Source organism: Oenanthe melanoleuca, chromosome 1A (genome assembly GCF_029582105.1).
Source record: "Oenanthe melanoleuca isolate GR-GAL-2019-014 chromosome 1A, OMel1.0, whole genome shotgun sequence".
Taxonomy (NCBI): Eukaryota; Metazoa; Chordata; class Aves; order Passeriformes; family Muscicapidae; genus Oenanthe; species Oenanthe melanoleuca.
In genome coordinates this window covers 22,052,787-22,075,420 of record NC_079334.1, presented here as the reverse complement: position 1 = coordinate 22,075,420, position 22,634 = coordinate 22,052,787, and the positions used below count along the sequence as shown (strand labels likewise).

Sequence of the window (22,634 nt, the reverse complement as noted above, 5' to 3'; positions counted from 1 at the left end):
TTTTTTTCTGTGGAGTGCAAGAAGCCTGTTTAAGCAGAGCTACCTGCTTGATCCCAATGGCATATAACAATTTCCCTCTCTTAGCTCTGTTCAGTCAAGGCTTCTCACTGGGCTTTAGTAACTTTTCCCTGCAGTCACCCTATGGTTTCAGAGCTTTATTTACTCCAGACAACAACAGGCATGCAGGGAAATGGCCCTAAGCTGTCAGCCAGCTTGCAGGGGCAGCAACCAGCCCCACAGGTTTGCTCTGAGGGCTTTAGCTCAGGTGCTCAGCACCATCCTTGGGACTGGTTCCCTCGCAGTCCATGTGGTGCCAGCCAGTGCGTTTCTGCATCTTTCTAACACAAAGATTCTGGAGAGTGAATATCTGCTATAGGAGTTGAAAATGTTCTTGAAATCCCTCCAAACTGTTTGCTTCATATGCATTAATCTCTTTGTAATTTCTGACTTAGCACTGAAATGTCTTCAGGTTGAATCTCCAGCAGGGAGCTGGGCAAGAGCTCGGTTTCTCTCATTGCTACCATAGGAGATCATCAGAATTTTTGTGGGTGACTTCTCATGGTTATGGAGCTGGTGTTTGTCTGTACCAGCCTGGGTAACAAAGGAAATTGAAGAAACCAAGGAAAGTGAGCTGGAAAACGGAAGATGTGGGGGAGAACATTCTAAACCATTGAGAGCTGAGATCTATTACGTGTCCCAGTGCACCAGCAGCAAGAATGAGGGTGAGTGAGTGTGAGAGTCCTTCTCATCAGGAAACCCCACTTTCCTTGTGAGACCATGTTTGCCTTTAGGAGCAGCTCAGCATGCTGGAGGAAGCAGAGCCTGCTTGTCTTAAGATCTCACAGAGCCCATCCTTAGAGTGCAAAAATCTTAAGAAGGCTCAAACTGGTGTCCACTGTCCAGCAGCATGGCCTTTTCCCTGGACCCAATATCCTCCACCGTCAGAACACCTCTGATCCCCTGCATGCCCTTCCCTATCTTGCAGATGTGGTTCTGAATGATGCCCTTTTCACAGTGCCTTGACCCCAGGGTCCCAGATCAACTTGTTTCAGCACAGAGGAATCCTCATGCAACTCTGTGACGAGGATTAGGGACTCATTTGGCACATGGGGAATGCTAGACCCTTCAGGAGTAACCATGCCATCAGGGGGAAGGAGGGGACCCCCACCCTGAGGATGCACACCCTTCTCCCCAAACCCCTCACCACCCCAGCCTGGCAGGGTTGAATGCTCCAGCACCACCTCTGGGGTGGCCATGCCTCTGAGAGCAGCAATGCCAGCAATTCTCACGAACAAGCTGGCACCATGGAAAACAGGGAACACGCTGGTGGCCGAGGTGGGGTGGGGGGCTGCCTGTGTCCCCTCCCCGCCGTCCCTGGCCGACCGTATTCTGGCTCTGAGGAGTGCTTGGCTCCACCTTCCGCCCTTCCCTCCCCCGGTGCTAAGCAGCAAAGCCAGCTAGAGACATCCAGCCGGGGTATTAGTAAAAACCAAGCCTCCCTCCAGGAATGGCACTCGCTTGAGAGCCTCCCGTGCTGCGCGCCCCGACACCGCTGGGGCTGGCAGAGAGAGCAGGGGGGCCATTGGGATACAAATCACAGCCCTCGCAGGATTTGCCCGGCACACCGGCCACAAATGTAAGTTTTCCTACCTGAGCTCACTTGCACACGCGCACTTTCCTTCGCTTTTCCCCCTCTACTTTCTCTTACTTTTTTCATTTTCCCTAACAAGAGTCTGTGTTGCCCTCTGAAGCTAGAGGGACAGCAGCTCTTGCTATGCACTGGCTTTTTTTTTTTTTTTTTCCCCAGTTAAGCCAGAGGCACGATTTTCCATCACTTTTTTTTTTTTTTTAATTTTTTTTCTTCTACTACTTTTTTTTTTTTTTTTTAATTTCTAGATGGGGAGGATAGAGAGGCCTTTATTTTTAGTGTTTCTTTCTCTTAGGGGGGAACTGCTGCACAGCAGCAGGGACTTTTAGAGGTGACTGCAGACAGAAGGAGAAAGGCGGAGTGTGTGGGACAGGCAACCCAAAGCTATGGCTTGTCTCAAAGTTAAACTTGGTTGTGTTTTTGTCTGGATATATATAAATAAAGATACGGATATAGGTATAGATACATGAATGTGAGTATGCATATGTGTACACACACTTATACTGGAGTGTTTGTGTGGATAGTGTAGATGTATTTTAAGCCTTTGGTTTATCAGCTGTGAGAGGAGAGTGAGGGATGAGAAGTCCCCACAGAAGCACTTTCTCACAGCTGGGATCAGGGTCTCTGGGTGTGGATCCTGGGCCTGGGCTGGCTCCCTGCATCGTGGTGCCACCCGCTCAGGTTCCCTGGCACCTGGGGGATCAGTCTCTTCTGCCTTATAGATACAGTGCTGGTGCTTCCCCTCCCATGCCAGACATTTCACTGCACGTCTTTGAAGTAAAGGGGCACTTCCCCACACAAGTTTAGTGGCTGGGGTACTGTGCCCAGGCAGAGTGGTACTTGTCTCTCTCCTTTCAGGTCCCCAGCCTTCCTCATCTCTCTTGCTGCAGGCCCTTCCATACACATCAGCTCCACACAATTGCAGAGATAGGGAGCAATATCCTAATTAATCAGGGGCCCCGACCCATCCCCACCCCCATTGATCACGGGTTCTGCGGTGTGCACAGCAATTGCGTTGCCTGCACTTTAACTGAGCAGCCCCTGACTCGTGGTCAGTTCTTCAGAGACCTTCTATTCCCTTTCAGATTTGGTGGTTGCTTCTCCTTTTCTCTCTTTCCTCTCTTTTTTCCTTCCTTTCCTTTGTTTTTGTCTTCCTCCCTTCCCTCCCCAGTGAGAAGAAGGACAGCGAGAAGGAAGAGGGAAGGCTTGAGAGCAACGATGGCTGACGACCAAGACCTTTCGGAGGTGGAGATGAGCCCAGTGGGCTCTGAAGACCACCACTGCCTCTCCCCAGGACCCTCCATGGCATCAGACAACTCCCCACACCTCACTGGCTCTGGGAATGGGGAGATGGGGAAGGTGAAGAAGGAGCAGCAAGACTCGGAGGCGGATGATGACAAGTTCCCGGTGTGCATCCGCGAGGCGGTCAGCCAGGTGCTGAGCGGCTACGACTGGACCCTGGTTCCCATGCCCGTCCGGGTCAATGGAAGTAACAAGAGCAAACCCCACGTCAAGAGGCCCATGAATGCCTTCATGGTCTGGGCACAGGCTGCCCGGAGGAAACTGGCTGACCAGTACCCGCACCTGCACAATGCCGAGCTCAGTAAGACCTTGGGGAAGCTCTGGAGGTAAGAGAGAGCAGTGGAGCGCGGGGTGAGAGGGCTGGGGTCTGGTGGTGTCCTCTGCAGGACTGCAGGGTCATGTGGAAGGATGGAGACTCAGGGGATGGAAGGGGTGTCCCTTGAGAGGAGCCCCCTCACAGGAGGCACAGTTGACTGGAGCAAGAGTGGTGGTTGGATGCAGCAAAGGCTTCCTCAGCAGAGCTCACCTCCCTTTCCATGTGTTTCCTACTACGTTTCCCTGTTGTTCCTCATGAGGACATTTTCATTCTGGTCCTCCCTGCCTGACTGCCTGGGGAGATCTTGTTTTCTTGGCTCACCCTCCCTGTTGGGCTCAGTTGTGCACTAGCAGTAAACTGGCTGAGCTAAAGACTTAAGAGACCTAAGTCACAGGTGGCTGCCTCAAGCCTGTCTGAACTAAGATCCCAGGGTTTCTTTTCCGGTCAGAGCCACAAAGCAAGAGGGATACCAATTTACAGCTGAGGAGGAAAGTCAGGAGAAAGGAGACAGGCAGTCAGCCCAACACCCATCCTTCCCAGGACAGCCCCAGTTTTGGCAGGCCATGCAGATGCAGTGAGGAAAGACAGGGGTAGAAACGGGGGCTGAGGCTGAGCCAAGAGGAAGAGACTTGCAACAGACCCAGCCTTAGCAGGCTCTCTTGGAATATGTTGGCTCAGATGAACCCCATATTCCTTTGCACCCAGAGTGACACCCTCCTTTCTCACTAGCAAAGCTACACTTGTCCTTTGGCACCACCAGTTTGTGAACCTATTTTCACTTTGTGCAGATTCTGGGTCCTTTGCATAGCCTCCCCTCCTTCCCCATCGAGTGCAGCCAACCCAGGAGTGTGCAGAGAGCCATTGTGCCAAAGCCCAAGGTGTCAGGCTGGCTGTGCTGCATCCATCCCATCGAACACTCTCTGCTGATAACCCCATCAACCTGTTACTTTCTGCCACAAGTCCCCAGCACAGTCCCCTGCCTCACACCAACCAACACAAACCAAGGCTCATGCAAACAGCCCTCTCATTCTCTCACCCTGACAGCATTTCATACAGGAAGCCTTCAGTTTTGGGTGAGCCACAATACATATTTTGAAGCAGAAGCTTCAAAACACACTTTCTGTAGCAGCTATTAATTCCTGGCTTCAAACCGCCTAGCTCACAAGGAAACAACCCCTTGGGCATTAGATTCTCCCTCTGCTCTGTCAGCCTGTTTACCCTGACTCCTGAGTGTTTAATGTAACCTCAGCAAAGGGATTGCTTTGGGAAGTCAAAGGCAGAGCACTGATTGTAAATGTCTCATCTGATCTTCTTTCCTGTTTGGGTTCCCTCTGACTTCCCTTTACCACAGTGTTTGGTTTCACTGGGACTCTGCTGCCAGCCTATGGACTGTGAAGCTGTGTTGAAAAGAAGGGGTGTGTAGGGGGGACCCACCCTTTTTGTTCCCAAAATGTTGATTTCAATATATCATTCCTTTACTGCAAAACTTTACCAGGTTTTAGAGCAATGGTGTCTTCCTCCAAGCACTGCATTTTCCTTGAAAATACAGCAGAGCAGTGAAACTTCCACAGTATTGCGTTCAGAGCACACGGAGGCACAGCCCCCAGCCCGTGGCTACAGTCACACACCCAAATGCCTCCCTGCTCCCAGGACATGGCTCCCGCTGCTGGCCACATGGGACTCAGAGCAGCGGGACATTGCTGCCAGGGAATGGTCAAGGTCCCCGTGTGTTTCTTAGGGCACAACACAGCCAGGAAGGGAGGCTCAGATGAGAAACTTGTGGGGTCAGGCCTGGGGTTGTTGTAAGCTGCTGAGTTTGCCACCGGGGTGCTTCTCTTGAATGTCTCCTCTCCAAGCCGTGCCAGCCCCTGTGGAGATCACACAACACAGCAAGCTGGGTTATGGGTACAGTCAGTGTCTAGACACATGCCTGTGTCTTTCTGTAAAGCTGGGAGGAAATATCAACCACAAAACTCCAGGGGAGGTGGCCCAAAGGTTACCAGGATAGTAGCCCAAAGCCTTGCCCTCCAGCTGTGGTATGTCTGGGCTTCTTCTGCTGAGGTTGCCACTGCCTTATCTACGCTGTCCCCCAGGTATAGCTCCTACACATGGGTACAGCTGCAAGCAGACAGGATTTTTTCTGGATGGCTTACCCTCAAACTTTTGATGAGTGTCCTTGCAAAGGTGGCCACCAAAACTCTACTGCCATGGCTTGTTGCTTTGGAAAATGTTGGCTGTTCTGAGCTTATACAGATAAAAGGAAGGTTAGAAACAAAGGCTGGTGACCACAGGGACTCCTTGCAGACCACCATTAAACCAAGCACGTCCCCAACAATCAGCACTGGGTGGGGATGGAAGAGGCTAGGAAATATTGAGAGGCACCTGCAAAATAGGATGCAACAGCTCAAGATTTTTTTTTTAAGCCCAGAATTTGCACCACCATGTCCTCCACAGGCACCAGCCCTCACTGGAAGGGGCTGTAGGATATGCCCTGATGGCCATGTTACCTGCCTGACCCCAAACAAAGTGCCAGGGGGCTTATGGCCCCATCCACCTTCCCCAGTCTGCACCCACTTAGCGTGTGTGATGGGTGCAGACAGCAAATGGGACACACTAAAAAAGAAGGGAGAGGTTTCGTGCCTGACGGTCACAAAATCTGTCCTTGAATGCCTTCCTCTCCTAGGGTGGGACAGGGAGCAGCTCTCAAATGGAGGCTGGCTGCTGAAAATGTCGGCATGACTCCCAGCCAAAATGCCAGCCAGCACCACCTCCAGGGCTGAAAACAAGAGAGGCATGGGAAGAAGGGGAGGAAAGCTTGGCAGGGAGGAGCAAGGGGCCCCAATGGAGGGATCTTTGCACAAAGGTGGCAACACCCAGGGAATTGGTTCATGCCCACAAAATCTAGGGCCATGAACATGTAGGAGGGCTGCTTTCTGCACCCAGCCAGCCCTTGCCTTGCATCAGAACCAGTGCCCAAGCCCATCACCGCACTGACTCAGTGGCAGCTGAGCCCCCGCCAGGGTCAGCCTCTGGCTGCTGAGCAGGCGCCTGGCACATGGAGCAGTGCAATTCCAGGCTGTGAGAGGCGAGCAGGAAGGTTTTAGCCCTTCTTTCTCCTCCCAGAGTGCGGCGCTGGATGCTTGCCCCTCTCCCCTCGGCTCGGGGGGGAGAATTTGGTGTCAGGCTTGGATAAGCCCCATGAAGGGCTTTGCTCTGTGATCCGTAACTTCTCTGCCCGTGCAAGATTCCTTTGCATTTATGGCCTGGAGAGTGTGGGGGGCAGGAGGGGGAGGGCAGGAAGCAAGTGAAATCCAAATCCCCCCAAATCTCCTGGCCTTTGCCTGCTCGCACCAGTTTCACTTTGCTAAAGCCGATTTGAATTCTGATCCCAGTGGGAGGGAGGAGGGAGCAAGCAGCCTTGGAGAGAAGGCAAAGATGTGGGGAGTGGACTTGCCTCTGTCCTGCTGGTGGCATTACCCATGGGCTGCTGTCAAGGAGAGAGGAGGTGAAGCACTTGAGCACAGCTCAGAGGGAAGGGATCTGACACTTGCGTAGCCTCCAATGGATGGTTTCACACCATCCACAAAACAGATCTCGGAGGCTGAGCCTTGCAGGTTTTGCCTCTATTTGCCTCTATTCTCCATATCCCAAAGTTGCTCCCAAGGCCTACAAGGGTTGACCCTTGGAGGGCTGTCTGGAGCAGCACAGGCTGAGGGATTAGAGCCCTCTGGGACTTGTGAGCGCGGTATACAGTGGCGGGAGGGAGACAGGAAAGCTGGTGTTGGATTCATGGTGGCTCAGTTGCTTTAATCTCCAGGATTAAGGCAGTGGAGGAATGTGGTGTGTGGCCACAACCCACTCAGGCTGACTGGAGTGAACCCAGGTCAGCACAATGCCACACACCTTCTGTCCACCAGCCGAGGGGATGCACAAGGAGTGGGGGGAAGTTTAGGGCGCTTAGGCACCAACCCATTACTTGCTGGTGACCCATCTGATTGCCCACCAGATTTACCTGTGTATTCCTTGAGCCATGCCTCCTCTTCATCTTCCATTTTTCAAGTCAGTTCAGGCCTTTATATCTTCCCCAGAGCTTGCAGCCTACCATTCTAAACAGAATTGGTCACATTTTAGTGCTAAGGGCCTTGGGGGTGCCAAGGTGTTGGCATGGTCCCATCCCCCTGTCATTCTTTTGCTGGGGAGAAAAAGATTTGGACGTAACATAAATGGATTTTTTTTTTTTTCTTTTTCTGTTTGTGAGCCCTGCCATTTGTAATGGCTGTTTTGAGTTCCCAGTCATGAGAAAACTGGTCCCTTCTGAGGGTACTGGTTTTTGGTTGGAGTCAGAATGACCTTGAGTCACAAGAATATGAGGAGGAAAATCATAACATGAAATTGAAGTGCTTCCAGCTGAAATGCTGCAAAAGGCTTGAGCAGGGGTTTGATCTTATCTTCAAGTGCTCTGAGGCATCTTGCCTGTGCATTTCACCATTTCCTCAGAGAGCCTTAACTACAGCAGCCCATGATCTGGCAGGAATACAGACAGGGAGCTTACATTTCTGCAGTGCCTTTCATCCAGAGACCAAGGCTCATCTACTTCTACAAATCCAGAAAAATAGCAGCTAATTTTTTTACATCTGCTTGGCCAAGTTCAAGGAAGGCTGGTCCTTCGTGCTTCAGCCTTTTGCATTATCCATGTCTGAGGTGAGCAGGAGCTCCAGGAACCGTACAATACTTTTTATGCCCCTTCCAAATTTTATTTCATTCCCTTTCAGAATATTGCAAGATGACTAAAAGTTGCTTTACATGGTTACTGTGGAGCCAACATCAATTGTTTCTATTGGTGCTTAATAGAGCCTCAGACTAGGAGCAGAGCTTATAGAACGGGGGAGGCCAACCTGGAACAAATACAGGCTGGGGAAGAGCAAGAGACATAGGGCAGGCAGCACTACAGGTAGTACGCTACGTTTGTCCAAAGGACAATTCCAACTGCCCCTAATTTGCCCAAAGTTTTTTAAAGCAGCTTGTCCAACCTTATTTAACACAGCTACAAAAGGCTGTGCTTTATCCTTTGGCAATGGGAGAGAGGGTAAGCTGAACTTACTGAGGTGAAAAGCTTCACACAGGTGGGGAAGGGGGACCCAGCACTGGCACCAAACAGTGGCAGGGCTTAATGACTAAGGAGAAGAGGAAAAGCATTGCTGTCTCCATGGAAACACTCCAAGTTCTTCCTGTTGTTTTGGGAAGTACCCTCCATGGGGCAACATCCTGGCATTTGGATTTACACACCCTGTCCCACAATACCGAGCGTGGGTGTTTTGCTCTGATGGACCTGCCCCACTCCTTTCCCTCTTCCCTTCTTTGCTCTGATGGACCTGCCCCACTCCTTTCCCTCCTCCCTTCTTTACCACCGTGGTCTCTGCAGGTTACTGAACGAAAGCGACAAGCGGCCCTTTATCGAAGAGGCGGAGCGGCTGAGGATGCAGCACAAGAAGGACCATCCTGACTACAAGTACCAGCCCCGCCGGCGGAAAAACGGCAAGGCCACGCAGGGCGAGGGTGAAGGCCAGGTAGAGGGGGAGGCTGGTGGGGCTGCTGCCATCCAGGCCCACTACAAGAACGCCCACCTGGATCACAGGCATCCCGGCGAAGGGTCGCCCATGTCCGACGGTCATCCAGAACACTCTTCAGGTGAGTCTTGGGTCTCACTGAATCTCCTGACAGACCACAGCCAAGTCAGAGGCTCAAAAAAGATAAGTCATCATGGTAAAGCCTTAGTGATGGAGCTCACACCTTATTCATGACCCAGCAGACTGCTGGTGTCAGCAATACAGGGACATACCTGAGTTTCAGAGGCACTTGTGTTCCTCTAGTCAGGCAAGGTATTGTTGCATGCCCCCTTTTTTCCACAAGATGATATAAAGAGATTTGGTTTTGCCTATTTCTTTCTCCCTCCACCAAAGCCTCCAGCTAGACAGCTGCTGGCATACTGGGAAGAACAGAGCTGAGTTGTGTATATAGCCAATCATAAAGCTGTAACTCACCTCTCTTTTTCCTCCTCAAAATATTCTCCACATTGCAGGTCAGAGCCATGGGCCCCCCACACCTCCTACCACCCCTAAGACCGAGATGCAGGCAGGCAAAGCCGATTCCAAACGAGAAGGGCGTTCCCTGGGGGAAGGGGGAAAGCCACACATTGACTTTGGCAATGTGGACATCGGGGAGATCAGCCATGAGGTGATGTCCAACATGGAGACCTTCGATGTCAATGAGTTCGACCAGTACCTGCCGCCCAACGGACACGCCGGCCACCCAGGCCACGTCGGGGGCTACGCGGCCGCTGCTGGCTACGGCCTGGGGAGCGCCCTGGCTGCGGCCAGCGGACACTCTGCCTGGATCTCCAAGCAGCACGGAGTCTCCTTGTCCACCGCCACCTCATCGGTGGTGGACTCAAAGGCCCAGGTGAAAACGGAGGGGTCGGCCCCTGGAGGCCATTACACTGACCAGCCCTCCACCTCCCAGATTGCTTACACGTCCCTGAGTCTGCCCCACTACGGCTCGGCCTTCCCCTCCATCTCCAGGCCACAGTTTGACTACCCGGACCACCAGCCTTCGGGACCCTACTACAGCCATTCCACCCAAGCCTCTGGCCTCTACTCTGCCTTCTCCTATATGGGACCTTCCCAACGTCCCCTTTACACTGCCATCTCTGACCCTGCACCCTCCGTGCCACAGTCCCATAGCCCCACACATTGGGAACAGCCCGTGTACACAACTCTCTCCAGACCATAGGGAATGGGGAACAGTGACCGAAGCGGCGACGGAAAGGCTCCGAAGAATCAGCACAGGCAGAAGAGCCTCCGAACTCCAAGGTCACTCAGTGCCATCCAGCCACCAGAACCCACCAAGCATACAGAAGTGCCTTTCTTGATCCCAGCTCTCGCTGGCGCACCCACCTAGAGGAAGGTTTATCGTCCTTTCGCCCTTTACCAATTTCACACAGGCCACGTGACTGGCTTGCCATGCCTTATTGGCCTTCTAGATGAGGAGGATTCTAGACACGGAGTGACTGGTCTGTGGTGGGTTTTGTTGTGTGCACCCTGGACTGTACAATGAGAGACTGTCCTTTCCTTCCCCTCCCACACCGCTCCAGGGAGTTTGCAAGTGCTTCCAACAGGCCACAATGGTCAACGCTTTGTCACCTGCTGCGGGTGCAGGGTGGCTGCTCAGCTGGCAGATGTGCCATGGGAGGAGCAGTAGGGAGGATGGCATGGCCAGCTTCCTTGCAATCAGTGTCGTGCACCAGTCCTTCCTGAGATTCACACATGCATGAGTCTTGAACCCCTTGACCAACCTACGCTTGCTTCCCTGCCGATTTTCACAGCTGCACCCTAGCTTTTCTCCCCACCTCCTCCCTCCATCCTGTCTGTTTAATCCCACACTCTTCCCAGCATGGAGATTTGAAGGCTTGCCTGAACAGCACATGGGATTTGGGAACAGCATGGTCAGTCTTGGCATTACTCATATCACATCCTGTGTGCACACACGTGCTCCTGTATGGAGGCGAGGAGAGGTGGGGAAGGACCAATGAATCATTACGGTGCTATGGGTGAATCCTCCTTTTTTAAAATTACTCTGTATCATTCATTTATGTCTGGCATTTCTGGCCTCTCAGTCTCTTCTAATCTCTTCAGAACCCCAAACAAGCTCTGAGCAAACTTGGTCCTTGCTCTTCCATGTCTGACGGCGCCTGCATGAAATGAAAAGGTACCAAGAAAGCTGCAATGCACTTGCCAACACCCAGAGTTGATTCCAGCACTCTTTGAGCTCCCACTCCAAATCCAGGCTGAACTCATTCATTCATCATGTCTCCCAGTCAGCCAACACCTCCCTCCCACCAATGCTGAGAATGCAAAGATACTCCTGTGGCTTTAAGCAAGGTAGATACAAACCCCATCTTGGATGATGAAAGAAAAGAAGCCTATTTGGGAGCAAAGTAATCTTCTTTGCCTTTGGGTTTCAATCTGGAAGCAACCAACTCTTAGAGATCAACCTCTTTTTTCAGTCCAACATCTGAGGACAGTCTGCTTGCTTCTCCTTTGTCACCTCCAGGACTGGGATGATTTGTCATGCCAGGGAGTGAACTGGCACAAAAATTGCCACAGGAAAAGATTCCTGGCAGCTGATTGCAGAGACATGCTGTGGGACTTTCCAATGTATAGTCCAGTCTAGAAAGAGACTTTAACCAAATGTGGACTGTGATGGGTGCTGCTGTATCCCTCTGCTGATATGACTGTCAGATGCCCTTCCTGCCTCCCTTAGCTACAGATGACTTATCCTTGTGGTGTCTGAAAAGATCATGTAGAATGTTTGCTCCCTGTACGCATGTAACCTCTTCCTGCCCTGTCCCCTTATTTATGCAAGTAGCACCTTCCTCCCCCACCTCCCTTTCTGCAGTCTCTGTGCCATCCTAGCACCATTAACTCTGCATTAAACATATGGAATAATAAACTTAAAAGTTTCATTTTCACATGTCTGGGTTTTTTCTACCTCTTCCCTTCAAATCTTTTTTTCCCCCAGTACATATATGATAGGTCACACACTCCACCACAGAGATCCTGTGCACAGCCTTCCTCTGCCTCTCAGGAAGAGGACACAGGCACAATTCTGACTGGCTGTCCAGACTCCTTCATGGAGATGAAGCTCATCTTCTGTTTACACCTCACCTCCAGTCATTTCTTCCATGGGAAAAGGACTAACACTTATTTCTGTTCTTCATCTGAGACACAGCACACGCAATCAAGAGTACTATTTTGCACGTGCTTCACTCAAAAATTTCCTAGGGTGATTGCTAATGCTCTCTAGGATAGAAGGGTGGGGTTTCTCATCTTGGTTCCTCATGACCAGGTAGCAGGTAGCATACCTTCAAAAAAAAAAACCAAAACCAACTTTCCCACATAGAGAAAAATTTGTGCATTTTGGAAGCAGCATTAATTTCTCTGTAAAAACTCAACCCTCCCACCCCCTTACCTTCCACGAGCAAGAACCTAAACACAAACACTCATACACACAGAACACATGTACACACTTCCTTACTTGTTGAAGAAGACTGTATATAGTCAGGTCCTGGGAGGGTATCTAAACTTGTCTGGAAAGAAAAATGTGTAGCAGGTATCAGTCTGCTTAAGAACATCTCTCAAGGCCAATGGCAGAATGGTAGGAGCTCAATTACCAGACACTCACAATAATTACAATTTGATTCCAAAGGGTTTCAATGCTGGTGCATGTTGGCAGATGCAGTGAGTTCCTGTTTGCTAAATGCTTTATGGGTGAGTAGAATAAGCACAGCATCTAGGAACTGTGGAACACGTTCAAAGCTTTTTAAAAAGAACAGCACTATTTGGATGAAGTTTGGATGCTCTGGCCAAGAGCACCCACAGCAGGATGCCTTAATTAATCTAATAAAAGTGATGCCAGGTAAAGAGTTCCATGCAAATTAGGACTGACCATTCATGGAGAGGAGGAGAAACCTTTACCCCAAATCACAGGCTGTGGGAAGAGCCCAAAAGGGCACTGCTGGGCGAGTCGGGTGCACGGGTAGGGAGGAAGGGAAGCCATGGTGGAATTCAAGGTATGACAGTTGATCACAGGGTGGGAGAGAAGTGATACAGCATGGATGAATGGGAAAAGAAAGTTCTTAATCTCACATAAGTACTCTTCTCCAGCTCTTCAAGAAGCAAATTAGGAAAGTGAATGGGCTCTGCCTCAACCATTCTCCAGTGGAAGGGGATGCCTCCTCTCATACAGGAGTGTTGTTGCAAGTAAGACAGTACTGAGAACACCACTGGTAACAGAGGGGTTAACCACTCCTCCAGCAGGAGCTGGCCCGGCGTCCTTCCCCATCCCTTTAATCGTATCTGATACAGATGCAAGGCTGGGGAGGGGAGTCCGGTAGGGAACAAAGAAGCCATTTAAAAAAAAATAAAAAAAAGGACAAGAAAACGACCCCGCGCTCCATGGCAGACGCCAAAACGATTGCACAAAGGCACCGTTTCAGGGCTGAAATTTCACCGCACCAACATGATTAAAGGATTCCATGGAAGGAGGGGGGAGAAGGCTGAAGGCCACAGTGCTGTAAATTAACCTTTTCTTGGTAAGGATGGCCTGGACCAGGAAGCATTTGCATTCTTCACAGTCAACCCCCTCCATGCACCTGCAAACATCTCCACATCCCCTTTGACCTGTCATTTCACCCAGGGACCCATTCAGCTCTTGCATTATCGCCTCCAAAACCAGCCCTTCCTGTGCACACCAAGAGAGGAAGGATAGACTGGTGCTTTTATAGGGAGCAGGATGAGAATGACATTCATGGCTGGTTACATGAGCCAAGTTCCCAGGGAGGTGGGTATAAACTCACGTGCAGGCACCGACCACACATACAGCATGGAGAATGATCACTTTATATGTAAGCGCAAGCTTTAACACAAACTAGTCAAAAATATTCTTTCTGGACCAGAGCAAGGAAAAATAGAAGGCAGAAACCATAGATGAGGCGCACCTTAGTCCTTCTTCTCTTTAAAAATAGAAAACAAAACCACTGAGATGTCTTTTTAGTAAGATAATTGAGAAAGATTTATGTTCTGCCCAAGCTCAGATCTTCCACAGGCAGAGAAAGAACCTTGAAATACACAGATCAAGAAACGAAAACTAGATGAACTAATGAAAATCTGCAGCTGGCTGGAAGCCCTTGCAGATTGTAAGGCATCCACCCAACTCTTGACTGGAGCACGTTAACTCCCAGCACATCAGAGGCGAGAATGCAGGCACCTGAAGGGGACAGATGACTGATCTTTCACCACAACATAGATCAAAGGAACTCTAGGATTTAGCTGCAGTTGTGCCACCATAAGAACCACCAGGGTATGTTCAACTGAGATGGCTGGTCCATCCCCAGGCCCTCAGTTCCACTGTGTCAGAGAAGAGCTGCACCAGGAGCAAGTGCCATAACAACCACACCTGCCGAGCTGCTGGGACTGCGAGTGGCGGCCGCGCTTCCGGCTGGGGCAGTGCCACTGAAAGGGGATCCCCACTTCTGATAAGCAGCAAAGGAGCAGGGAAACAATAGGTGGCTTGATGAGAGCTGCTCTACGATACTCCTGAGAAGCCCCACAGCCAGCACTGGCCAAAGAGGAAATTGGGGGTTTCCACAGCAACCTGTTCAGGGCACAAAGGCCCAACTGTCTAAGGGGAAGCAATGGAGGTGTCTCAGCGCTCCCATTTTAAGAAGGGACAGTGGTGGAAGGCTGGAGTCTTTCTGAAGCCAAAGTACCTGCCAGAGCATTTCTGTACAGCAGTTTAATTGGGTAGCAGTCCTGTAACCAGGGAGGAGCAGAGGAGGGAGTTACTGCAGACTTCAACCTAGCTAAAAGGCCTCCAACAGTGCAAGAAAGCTAAAAAACCAGCATTGCACTTGGCTCCCTAATCTAATCTTAATACAGTACATGACACACAGAGAAAAAAATAATACCCAAACTGGCAGAGACAGCTGAGAAAGTAATATCTCAGACATACAGGACTGAAATAAAAGTCAGAGGGCAAAAATTTCCAAATACATTTAATTTAAAATAGGGAGATTTAGAATTTATTTACACAAACACTAACCAAAATTAGAAACATCCCTGGAAATGCAAAACCAAAAACAATGGCTGGAATCTGATCAGTCTGTGATAATTAACTCATCCACACCCCAGTCTTCATAGCTGCCATCTGGAAGGTAACGACGGATGATTATGGGGATCTTGCGTGCTCTGAAGGGAAGAGAGAGATGAACAGAAATGTCAGAATCTCCACTGCATCACTTCAGTAGGTGACAAGTGAGGTGCTTCATGGCCTCAATAAGCTCATCAGATTTAACTGAGAGCTGTGCAGCACCAGTGATTTGATATCATATAGCAAAGTCCCAACAACCTTCTGTCATTTGTAGATGCAAAGCACTCAGCACTCTCAGACTATGATCACCAAAGACCTCTCAGACCACTGTTGCTACTGTAGGAATTGAGCCTTTAAGTCTAAATCCACTAAGAGACAACATCCTGATATAGGAGGAAAATATAAATCAAGGGACTTGAAGAACAAATCCACTTTTTGTTTGATGGAAGGTTTTTCCTCACACCACACCAAAAAGGTGGCAGAATTCTGAGAACTTCCAGTAAAAACTGGTATTTACAGAGAAATTTACATCCTGAGAGCATCAGTTACATTTTAAGAAGGATACATGAAACAGTGACTATTCAGGTACCAAAACCTGTTAGAGCTGGGTTGGAGCACAGCACCTGCTAACAGTGCTTCCAATTAGAGAGCAAGAAAATGCTGAATACAACTTAACTTCATGAAAGTAGATTTAAGTCTGCAAAGCATAATCAGACAGTCTGGAATCTAGCCAGGGCATCAGGTTTCAACTGTATCAGACTTGAAAAGTAACACAACTTCTTTACATTCAGGGAGGTTGCTTTTCCACTAGTAAAGTAACTCCCTGCTGCTAAGAATTACAACTGAATTTTGGCACAGAACAGGATGCATCATCTGACTTAGTTTCCAGAGCTCACACACAGGCAGTGACCAGAAGAAACTCAGTCTGAGCTTGGAGACATGACAGGAATATGATCTAATGAGCTTCTAGCAATGGTAAAGGGAGATGTAATAGTTAAAAAATCTGCAAGAGCAGCCTCAGTGCGCTGAGAAACAGGGGAAGCAAGAGGACAATTTCATTTAGGGACCTAATCAGTAACAGAGTCCAGCTGCTTGAAGGATATCTGCATGTGACCTAGATCATGCAGGAAATCTGTGGGACAGCAGGGAGCTCTGCTGTGGAAAGGTGGGCCTGCAAGTGGTCATCCAAAAGCTGCCTCTGCTGCAGTCAGAAAGGATTTATCTACCTTTCTGAAAGCAGGGAAAGAAGCCAAGCATGCAAGGGTGCAGGAAACATTCTCACCAGCCTGACCTTTATTTTAATTTTTGCCAGCACTCCATTTAAACATAGGTCTGTTCACATGCCTGCTTCAAAACAATTCCATTTGGGGAATTAAATTGATTCCTGAAAGATGAGGACCTTGGGATCCCATCATAGAAATAAAGAACACTGTGAAGCAGAAGAGATACAGAGCACTCCTAATCATCAGTATTTGTAGGAGCAACTAGGATGGGAGAGAACAGCTGTGGAGAAACTCCAAGATGCAAAAAGGAAAAGGCAACTAAAGTGCTCACTGTTTTTGAGGGAAGACAAGGTTGTCTTAGAACAAACTGCTAAATGCTGGAATGAGGAGAGCACTGCTGACTTTACAGAAATCAGTACAAAACCTATGACTTACTTGAGCTCTTTCATGGCAATGAGCAAGGGGTCTGTCTCTCCTTCCAGCTCCACCATCACAGGGGCACACATCCTAGGAAGAACATCAACAACCACTTGAGCAAAAACAGAGAGAGGGAAGAGGGACAGCTAAACACCTGCCTACCTGTGTCACCCTTACAACAGCTAATAAAGTAGGAGGGTGGGACACCATCCTGGCAAAACTGATTTGCTCTGTTGTGCACTTCAAGAAGAAAATTCCACAGATGGTTACAAACCAAACTTCTACTTCAATATTCTTCTTGTCCCACCCCTAGGGCTCTGCTAACCAGCTCATGCTCAAGGACTGGTCAAATCCACACTCTCCTAGCCACCCTCTGCTGTATTTAAACATGACGAAAAGACTGGTTCTAAAATTAATCCAATGAAAAAGGTGGAATAGCTGTAAAATGAGCAAGCCTCCTACAACTCCAACACATCTCTTCCATTCTGACTTGCTCACAGCTTCCAGCACTTGATCAGGGAAAGAGAGGGGCTGGATTTACAGCACATTTTACCTCTTGGAAGAAAAATTAATGGTTCTGCAAAGGATTGTGACTACACCCATCCACTGGACAGTGGTGGCAGAGAAAGCTCACATTATGTGTGGATAGGGCCATGGGGGGTGGTCTGGGTTCAGCACTGAAGGCAGGAGATGCAGGTGAAGCAAACCAGATTTGGATTAAAGGCCTGGCATGGGCACATCTCACCACTCCCAACTGAAAGAAGGTGCACCAAACAGCTTCACAGGCTGAGCAAAGAACAGCTTGGCTGGCTCTAAATCATGCACAAAAGAAGTCTCATTTTCAAGGTGGCCATAACCAAGAAGAAACCCTTGCCACTGTCTAACCATCTCACTCAAAAGGTAGTTTTTCAAAAAGCACAACACTTTTTATTATCTATCAGCAAAACATGTCTAAAAAGGCAAATGGATTAAGAAGAGCCAACCTTGACAGCACTTAAAGAAAGTTCTAAATGTTACTGTCTCTTATAAATAAAGCCTTATTATTGCAAATACTGTAAAAAACTTACAACTTCCAACAATGCAATTGCACTTAAAATGGATTTCACGTTGGTTTCTTCACTCTCAGTTCCTACACTGCTTCCATGGTATCAACTGAAGCATCTCTCCCTCCATCATTACCTCTTACAAACCAGTTATGAACTTTCAAGTCCATGCTGGCTCTCTTAGGAAAGACAGAAACCAGAACTGTCTTGTCCCATTCCCTAGTAATTCTGTTTGTGACCTAGGAAAACTCATTGTGGCTATTAAATGCTCCCTCTTTATGCACAGTTTCAGACAAGGAGAGACTTCAGGTGCAACTAAGAGCCCCATAGTCCCGTGCATGACTGTTGACCAGGGGGTGACACACAAGCTCAGCAGTCATGCAAAGGATTCAGAAGATCTGGGAATTTTTAAGGGAAGAGGAAAGCACTTATCAGTGTAAAGGGAGGCACAGCTGCAGCAATGCTGGGGACACAGCGAGCAGTACTCACGCTATCTGGAGAGCACGAGTGCCCAGGACTCTGGCTCGCTCGTACTTGGTCATGTAGGGGGTGGTGATCCGCTTCTGGTTTGCCTGCTGCCGCTCTCCCGAGGGAAGAATCTCCACGTTCTCCTGTCCCTCCTGGTGGAAACAGACCCGCGCCGCTGCTCAGCCTCAGCCGCAGCCGCCACCGAGCCCTGAGGCCTCTCTAACCACAGATCCTGCCCGGGCCGGCCAGCGCAGCGGCCCAGGGGGCACCCACCTCCTCCGCGTTCTCCAGGTCCTCCAGGCCCTCATCCTCCTCCACATCGTCGAAGTCATCCCCGTCAAAGCTGCGGGAGAGACACACGCATCGCACTTGCGGCCGGGCCGCCCCCGCCCGACCCGCGCCGCCGCCTCCCCTCGCTGCCCTCGGCCGCCCCGCTCTCACTTGTCCTCGTTGTCGGACATGTTGGCTGCCCGGCGCCCCCTGACCCGCACTTCCGGGAGCCGCTTCCGCGCGTTGCCGTGACGCTGCCGGAAGTCACCGTGCGCCGTTGCCATGGCGACAAGCGCCGCTTCCCCCGCCCCTGCGCCCCCCGTCCCGCCCGGTCGCCGCGCTTCGCGATGGAGACGGCGGGGACCCCGGGCCGCGGCGGGGGCTCGGCGGCGGGCAGGCCGGCCCGGTACAGCACGGGCACGCGGGAGCTAGTGAGAGGTAACGGCGGAGCCCACCGTGCCTCGCCCCCCCAAGTAGAGCGTCCCACCGCGGTCCGGCAGACCGGGCGGGCCCGTCGCTGGTGTCGCCGCCCCAAACCCGCATCTTCCCCTCCGGGTTGGAGTTGTGTGGGGCGGGGACCCCAGGGCGGGTTCCCCAGGCCGGCTCTGCTGCCTCTTCATGGACGCGTTGTGTTTTTCAGCGATGATGGAGGAGATGCACCTGACGCATTCCCACAAGCGATACCTGATGGACTATGTGAAACGTGAGTGAGACCCTCTGGCTCTCCTGCCCGCTGCTGTGCTGTGGTGAGGAGCTTTTGCATCTCGGCTTGAGACGGGGGCATTTGCCCACAGCCCGCTCGGACGGGCAAGTGCTTTAAAACAGCAGCACGGCAGCTGCTGACACATGGGGGACAAACGGGGCGAGCTGTCCCCACGGGTCAGCCAGGAAATAAAGTTGTGACTTGAACCGCAGTCTGTCGTGCCCAACGACCAGGGTGAGACATCTGGGGCTCTGAGGTCTGTGATGCTACTATGGATCAAGAGGTAGACCTGCTGGCAATGGCCCAGAGACATCCATCCTTTGCCTGATTTGCTGTTATTTTTGGTTCGTCCCCCAGGGGGAGATGCCCTGCCCATTCAGAGATTCCCCTCGTCCAGCAAAGAGCCAGTGCCTGTTTCCAACCCAGCAGCCTGTCAGCCACGCAGGCTTCCAGCTAGACCACTCCTCCGGCCTGCCAAGGTCTGCCGGGCAGGAGATGCTTACACCCGAGAGAAATTCAAGCCACAGCCCACACGTAAGTCAGCAAAAATAAACACACAGTGATGCCTGGAGCCTCTCTTCCCCTTCTGTCCATCTCCTGCGTCAGCAGTGGCTGAGATTGTGTATTTGAATTGCTCCATGTCCTCATACTCTCAGCCTGCAAAGATGCTTCAGAAATGGATCTCTGAGGGAACACCTGCTGTAAGTGCTCACTGACTTCTGCCTGCCAGCTGGGGGGTGACAGGTGATAGGGACCTGCACAGACCTTGAGTAAAAACGGAGTAGTATGTGATTTTCTAGCACATAAATGTGAACCACACCTCTGATGTTGGTTTGGTGGGCCCTGTACACCTGTGTGGTGCTTGCACACAGTCCAGGGATGGACTAATGTTAATGAAACACTTCCTCTGGCACAGTTAGCAGGAAATCATTATGGTCAGGCTTCTCCATGAAGAGACATGCTGATAATAATGTTTTTTTCCTTTGGCATTCACAGGAGATTTGGAAAAGGAGAAGAGAAGACTTCAAAACATCTTAGCAACAGGGAAGGAAGAGGTGGAGGATGAGGTAGCACAGGTGTTTGTTTGGAAAAAGGAAGAGGAGATAGCTGAGCCGGACCGGTTTGAGGAATGTACGTCTTTGTGTCCCCAGCAGAGAGACAGGCAGGAAGCCTGGGAAGCCAGCTCCCTCCTAGGACTAGGGTGGCAGGCTGTGTTGCCAGTAACCTGAAGCCCATTACAGGAGGAGCCACAAAGCCCAGTTTCCAAGAGAAAGGACTCACTGCTGTGACACTCTGATCCAGCCATCCTCACAGAGCTTATACTGCTGAGGTTTGCTGGCAGATAGCTCTCTGGGCTGCCCACACACAATGCATCCCCTGCTGGCAGGGAAATAGCCTAGGGATGTGCAGGGAAGCAAGTTCTGTTGGTCCTTTTCCCAGCAAGCATGACTCAACATAGACCAGGTCACTTGACAAGCCTGACCACAGTTTGGGCAGTTATACTAGCAAAGCTTTAATATTGAGCAGAATTTGAAGCAGTGAAAGACCTTGGGCTGCAGAGTACACTGGGATAGCAAAACCCTGCTTAATACCTCTCTGTGCTTGAACCTTCAGTGTGTGTACTGCCCTGCAAGCCCTTTGCCAGCCAGGACAGCACAAAGATGGGCAATGCTAGAACAACTTGTACAGAAGGGGTGCTTTGGTCCCTGCTGCAGGAAGCCAGTGCAGCTGGTTTCACACATGCTTGGTAGCCTTCAACACTTGTCACAAGCTGAATGTTGTCCTTGACACATCTGTGACAGGATTTGCATCAGCTGGGCACAGGTCTGTGCTGCAAAGCAGCAGCTGATGATCCATGCCTGGTTTTGGATCATTGCAGTCACTGGGTGATGCATGTCAACTAATAAGCCTCAACAGCAGGTTCTGTCTCCATCCACAGACTGGTTAAATTTCCCACAAGCAAAAGAGAATTGTCTGCATAAAGAAAACTAGAAAATTACTGTTCCTGGGAGTCAGGGAGTGGTAAGAAGTTGGGCAGAGGGGACATTTCCCATTATGTAATGGACTACTGAGGTACTGTGATGAGATGTTCAGCAAGGTGAGTGTTACAGCAGATACCACCCTGCCTTAATGGGACTGCTGCTCAAGCAGAACTAGGAAACTGGGGGTTCAGATCTAGACAGAAAAGTGTTTTCTTGCCTTTTAGCTCCATGCTGTTTCCACAGTTCTTTCTTTTATCCGCCAGTGATGAATGAAATTCAAGAGAGGAGGGAATTCTTGGCACAGATGGAAGCTCTAGGACAGGGCAAGAAGTATCAAGGGATCATCCTCACTGAAATCTCACAGGTATGCAAGGGCCTTGGTTGAACAGTGCATGGAGGGAATCCCATGTGTCAGACATCATAAAGCAGTCTTCTCTCATACCTGAGCAGGGAAGGGGCGGAGAGCTGCTTCCCTTCATGGCACAGCTCAGGCATGAATTTGGGGAATGGTGGATAGTGGTTTTTCAGCTTGCTTTCCATCTCTGCATGTAACTTAATCAGGGAAATAGAGTTTTTGTTCTTGAGATTGGCAAAAGAAGGGAAAAAAAAGCTGCTAGCTTTCTCCCTGCTCAGCTCTCCCTCTTTGTACTTTGCAGAAGTTGCATGAGATGGAGACCATTGACAAGAAGAGAAGTGAGGAAATGAGAAACATCATGACAAAAGCCTTCCCTATTGGGAACAAATCCAATCTCCAAGACTAGGGCAAGGGCAAAACACAAGTGCAATTTGTTCCCACCTATTCTTCCCAGACTCTCAGAATTGGAGGCTGGTCTGCGTCTGTTTCCAAAGAGAGGGCAGCACCATCTGTTGCCTGAAACTAGAAGGCAGGACCAATTTGTACATAAACAGTGACAGAAGTTGTAAAATCCTTCCCACACAAGGGATCCCTTCTTGCTCAATAATATTAAAGACCTGAAAACACATAGCAACAGCTACCAAAACATGACAAAGCAGAGCCTTCTTTTGCCTGTGCAGTGCCTCAAAGTACAGCAATCCATCCATAGAAATGTCATTCCTTCCCATCTGCCCAGAAGTGGAGGTTTCTGGTGATAGTATGAGAACACGCTGCCACCACAGCTGTAACCTGCTCGCTCCTGGCCCTGTGGCTCTGGGAATGTCTCTGGAGGAAGATGCAGCTGCACAGCCTTGTACAATCACAAGTCCTTGGCATTGCTGCAGGTCACTGTGGTTGTGATCTGCAGCATCAGCAAACCTCTGGTGGCAGCATACTGGGCAGGGGCTCAGGAACGTAGCTGTGCCAACAGGAACAGGAGATTTGAGATTTCACCCTAGTGCCTGCTGCTCTTTGCTGGGGCCTTGCTGTGATTTTTTGGTTCCTGAAAGCTTGGTATGCAGACCAGCCACTCTATTCCCACAGACTGCAAATGGCTGTTTGCTCACCTCATAAATACCTGCACCTCTGTCCTCCAACAGACTGAAGCATGATGCCCTGCTTTTCCTGTGCAAATCCCAGCATAACGTCCAGTTTCCAATTT

At 50.2% G+C, this 22,634-nt stretch overlaps 3 protein-coding genes across 3 annotated transcripts; 2 read left to right on the top strand and 1 right to left on the bottom strand.

Moving 5' to 3' along the window:
- The first annotated feature begins 1,485 nt into the window (after positions 1 to 1,485).
- Positions 1,486 to 11,793, top strand: SOX10 (SRY-box transcription factor 10). Its single transcript, XM_056482253.1, has 4 exons — positions 1,486 to 1,636; positions 2,820 to 3,276; positions 8,689 to 8,954; positions 9,346 to 11,793. The coding sequence occupies exons 2-4, from the start codon at positions 2,867 to 2,869 to the stop codon at positions 10,053 to 10,055; spliced, it is 1,386 nt and encodes a 461-aa protein (XP_056338228.1). The 5' UTR covers positions 1,486 to 1,636; positions 2,820 to 2,866; the 3' UTR covers positions 10,056 to 11,793.
- A 3,067-nt stretch (positions 11,794 to 14,860) lies between these two features.
- Positions 14,861 to 18,652, bottom strand: POLR2F (RNA polymerase II, I and III subunit F). The gene is made up of 5 exons (XM_056482252.1): positions 18,565 to 18,652; positions 18,397 to 18,466; positions 18,145 to 18,275; positions 16,631 to 16,702; positions 14,861 to 15,070 (listed from the first exon to the last, which is right to left on the bottom strand). The coding sequence occupies exons 1-5, from the start codon at positions 18,582 to 18,584 to the stop codon at positions 14,980 to 14,982; spliced, it is 384 nt and encodes a 127-aa protein (XP_056338227.1). The 5' UTR covers positions 18,585 to 18,652; the 3' UTR covers positions 14,861 to 14,979.
- A 42-nt stretch (positions 18,653 to 18,694) lies between these two features.
- Positions 18,695 to 22,112, top strand: C1AH22orf23 (chromosome 1A C22orf23 homolog). Its single transcript, XM_056482251.1, has 6 exons — positions 18,695 to 18,831; positions 19,034 to 19,096; positions 19,454 to 19,630; positions 20,093 to 20,227; positions 21,342 to 21,442; positions 21,735 to 22,112. Exons 1-6 carry the CDS (start codon positions 18,741 to 18,743, stop codon positions 21,837 to 21,839), a joined length of 672 nt encoding a protein of 223 aa, XP_056338226.1. The 5' UTR covers positions 18,695 to 18,740; the 3' UTR covers positions 21,840 to 22,112.
- Positions 22,113 to 22,634: the final 522 nt, after the last annotated feature.

What these genes read in the sequence shown, in the direction of transcription:
- C1AH22orf23 (XM_056482251.1), top strand. Translation starts at nt 18,741, where the DNA reads ATGGAGACGGCGGGGACCCCGGGCCGCGGCGGGGGCTCGGCGGCGGGC. An exon ending in ATTCAAGCCACAGCCCACAC is followed by an intron (nt 19,631 to 20,092) that starts GTAAGTCAGCAA and finishes TGGCATTCACAG; the next exon opens with GAGATTTGGAAAAGGAGAAG. An exon ending in GCCGGACCGGTTTGAGGAAT is followed by an intron (nt 20,228 to 21,341) that starts GTACGTCTTTGT and finishes TTTATCCGCCAG; the next exon opens with TGATGAATGAAATTCAAGAG.
- SOX10 (XM_056482253.1), top strand. Translation starts at nt 2,867, where the DNA reads ATGGCTGACGACCAAGACCTTTCGGAGGTGGAGATGAGCCCAGTGGGC. An exon ending in ACCTTGGGGAAGCTCTGGAG is followed by an intron (nt 3,277 to 8,688) that starts GTAAGAGAGAGC and finishes TGGTCTCTGCAG; the next exon opens with GTTACTGAACGAAAGCGACA. An exon ending in TCATCCAGAACACTCTTCAG is followed by an intron (nt 8,955 to 9,345) that starts GTGAGTCTTGGG and finishes TCCACATTGCAG; the next exon opens with GTCAGAGCCATGGGCCCCCC.
- POLR2F (XM_056482252.1), bottom strand. Translation starts at nt 18,584, where the DNA reads ATGTCCGACAACGAGGACAA. An exon ending in ACCTGGAGAACGCGGAGGAG is followed by an intron (nt 18,276 to 18,396) that starts GTGGGTGCCCCC and finishes TGTTTCCACCAG; the next exon opens with GAGGGACAGGAGAACGTGGA. An exon ending in ACTCGTGCTCTCCAGATAGC is followed by an intron (nt 16,703 to 18,144) that starts GTGAGTACTGCT and finishes TGTTCTTCCTAG; the next exon opens with GATGTGTGCCCCTGTGATGG.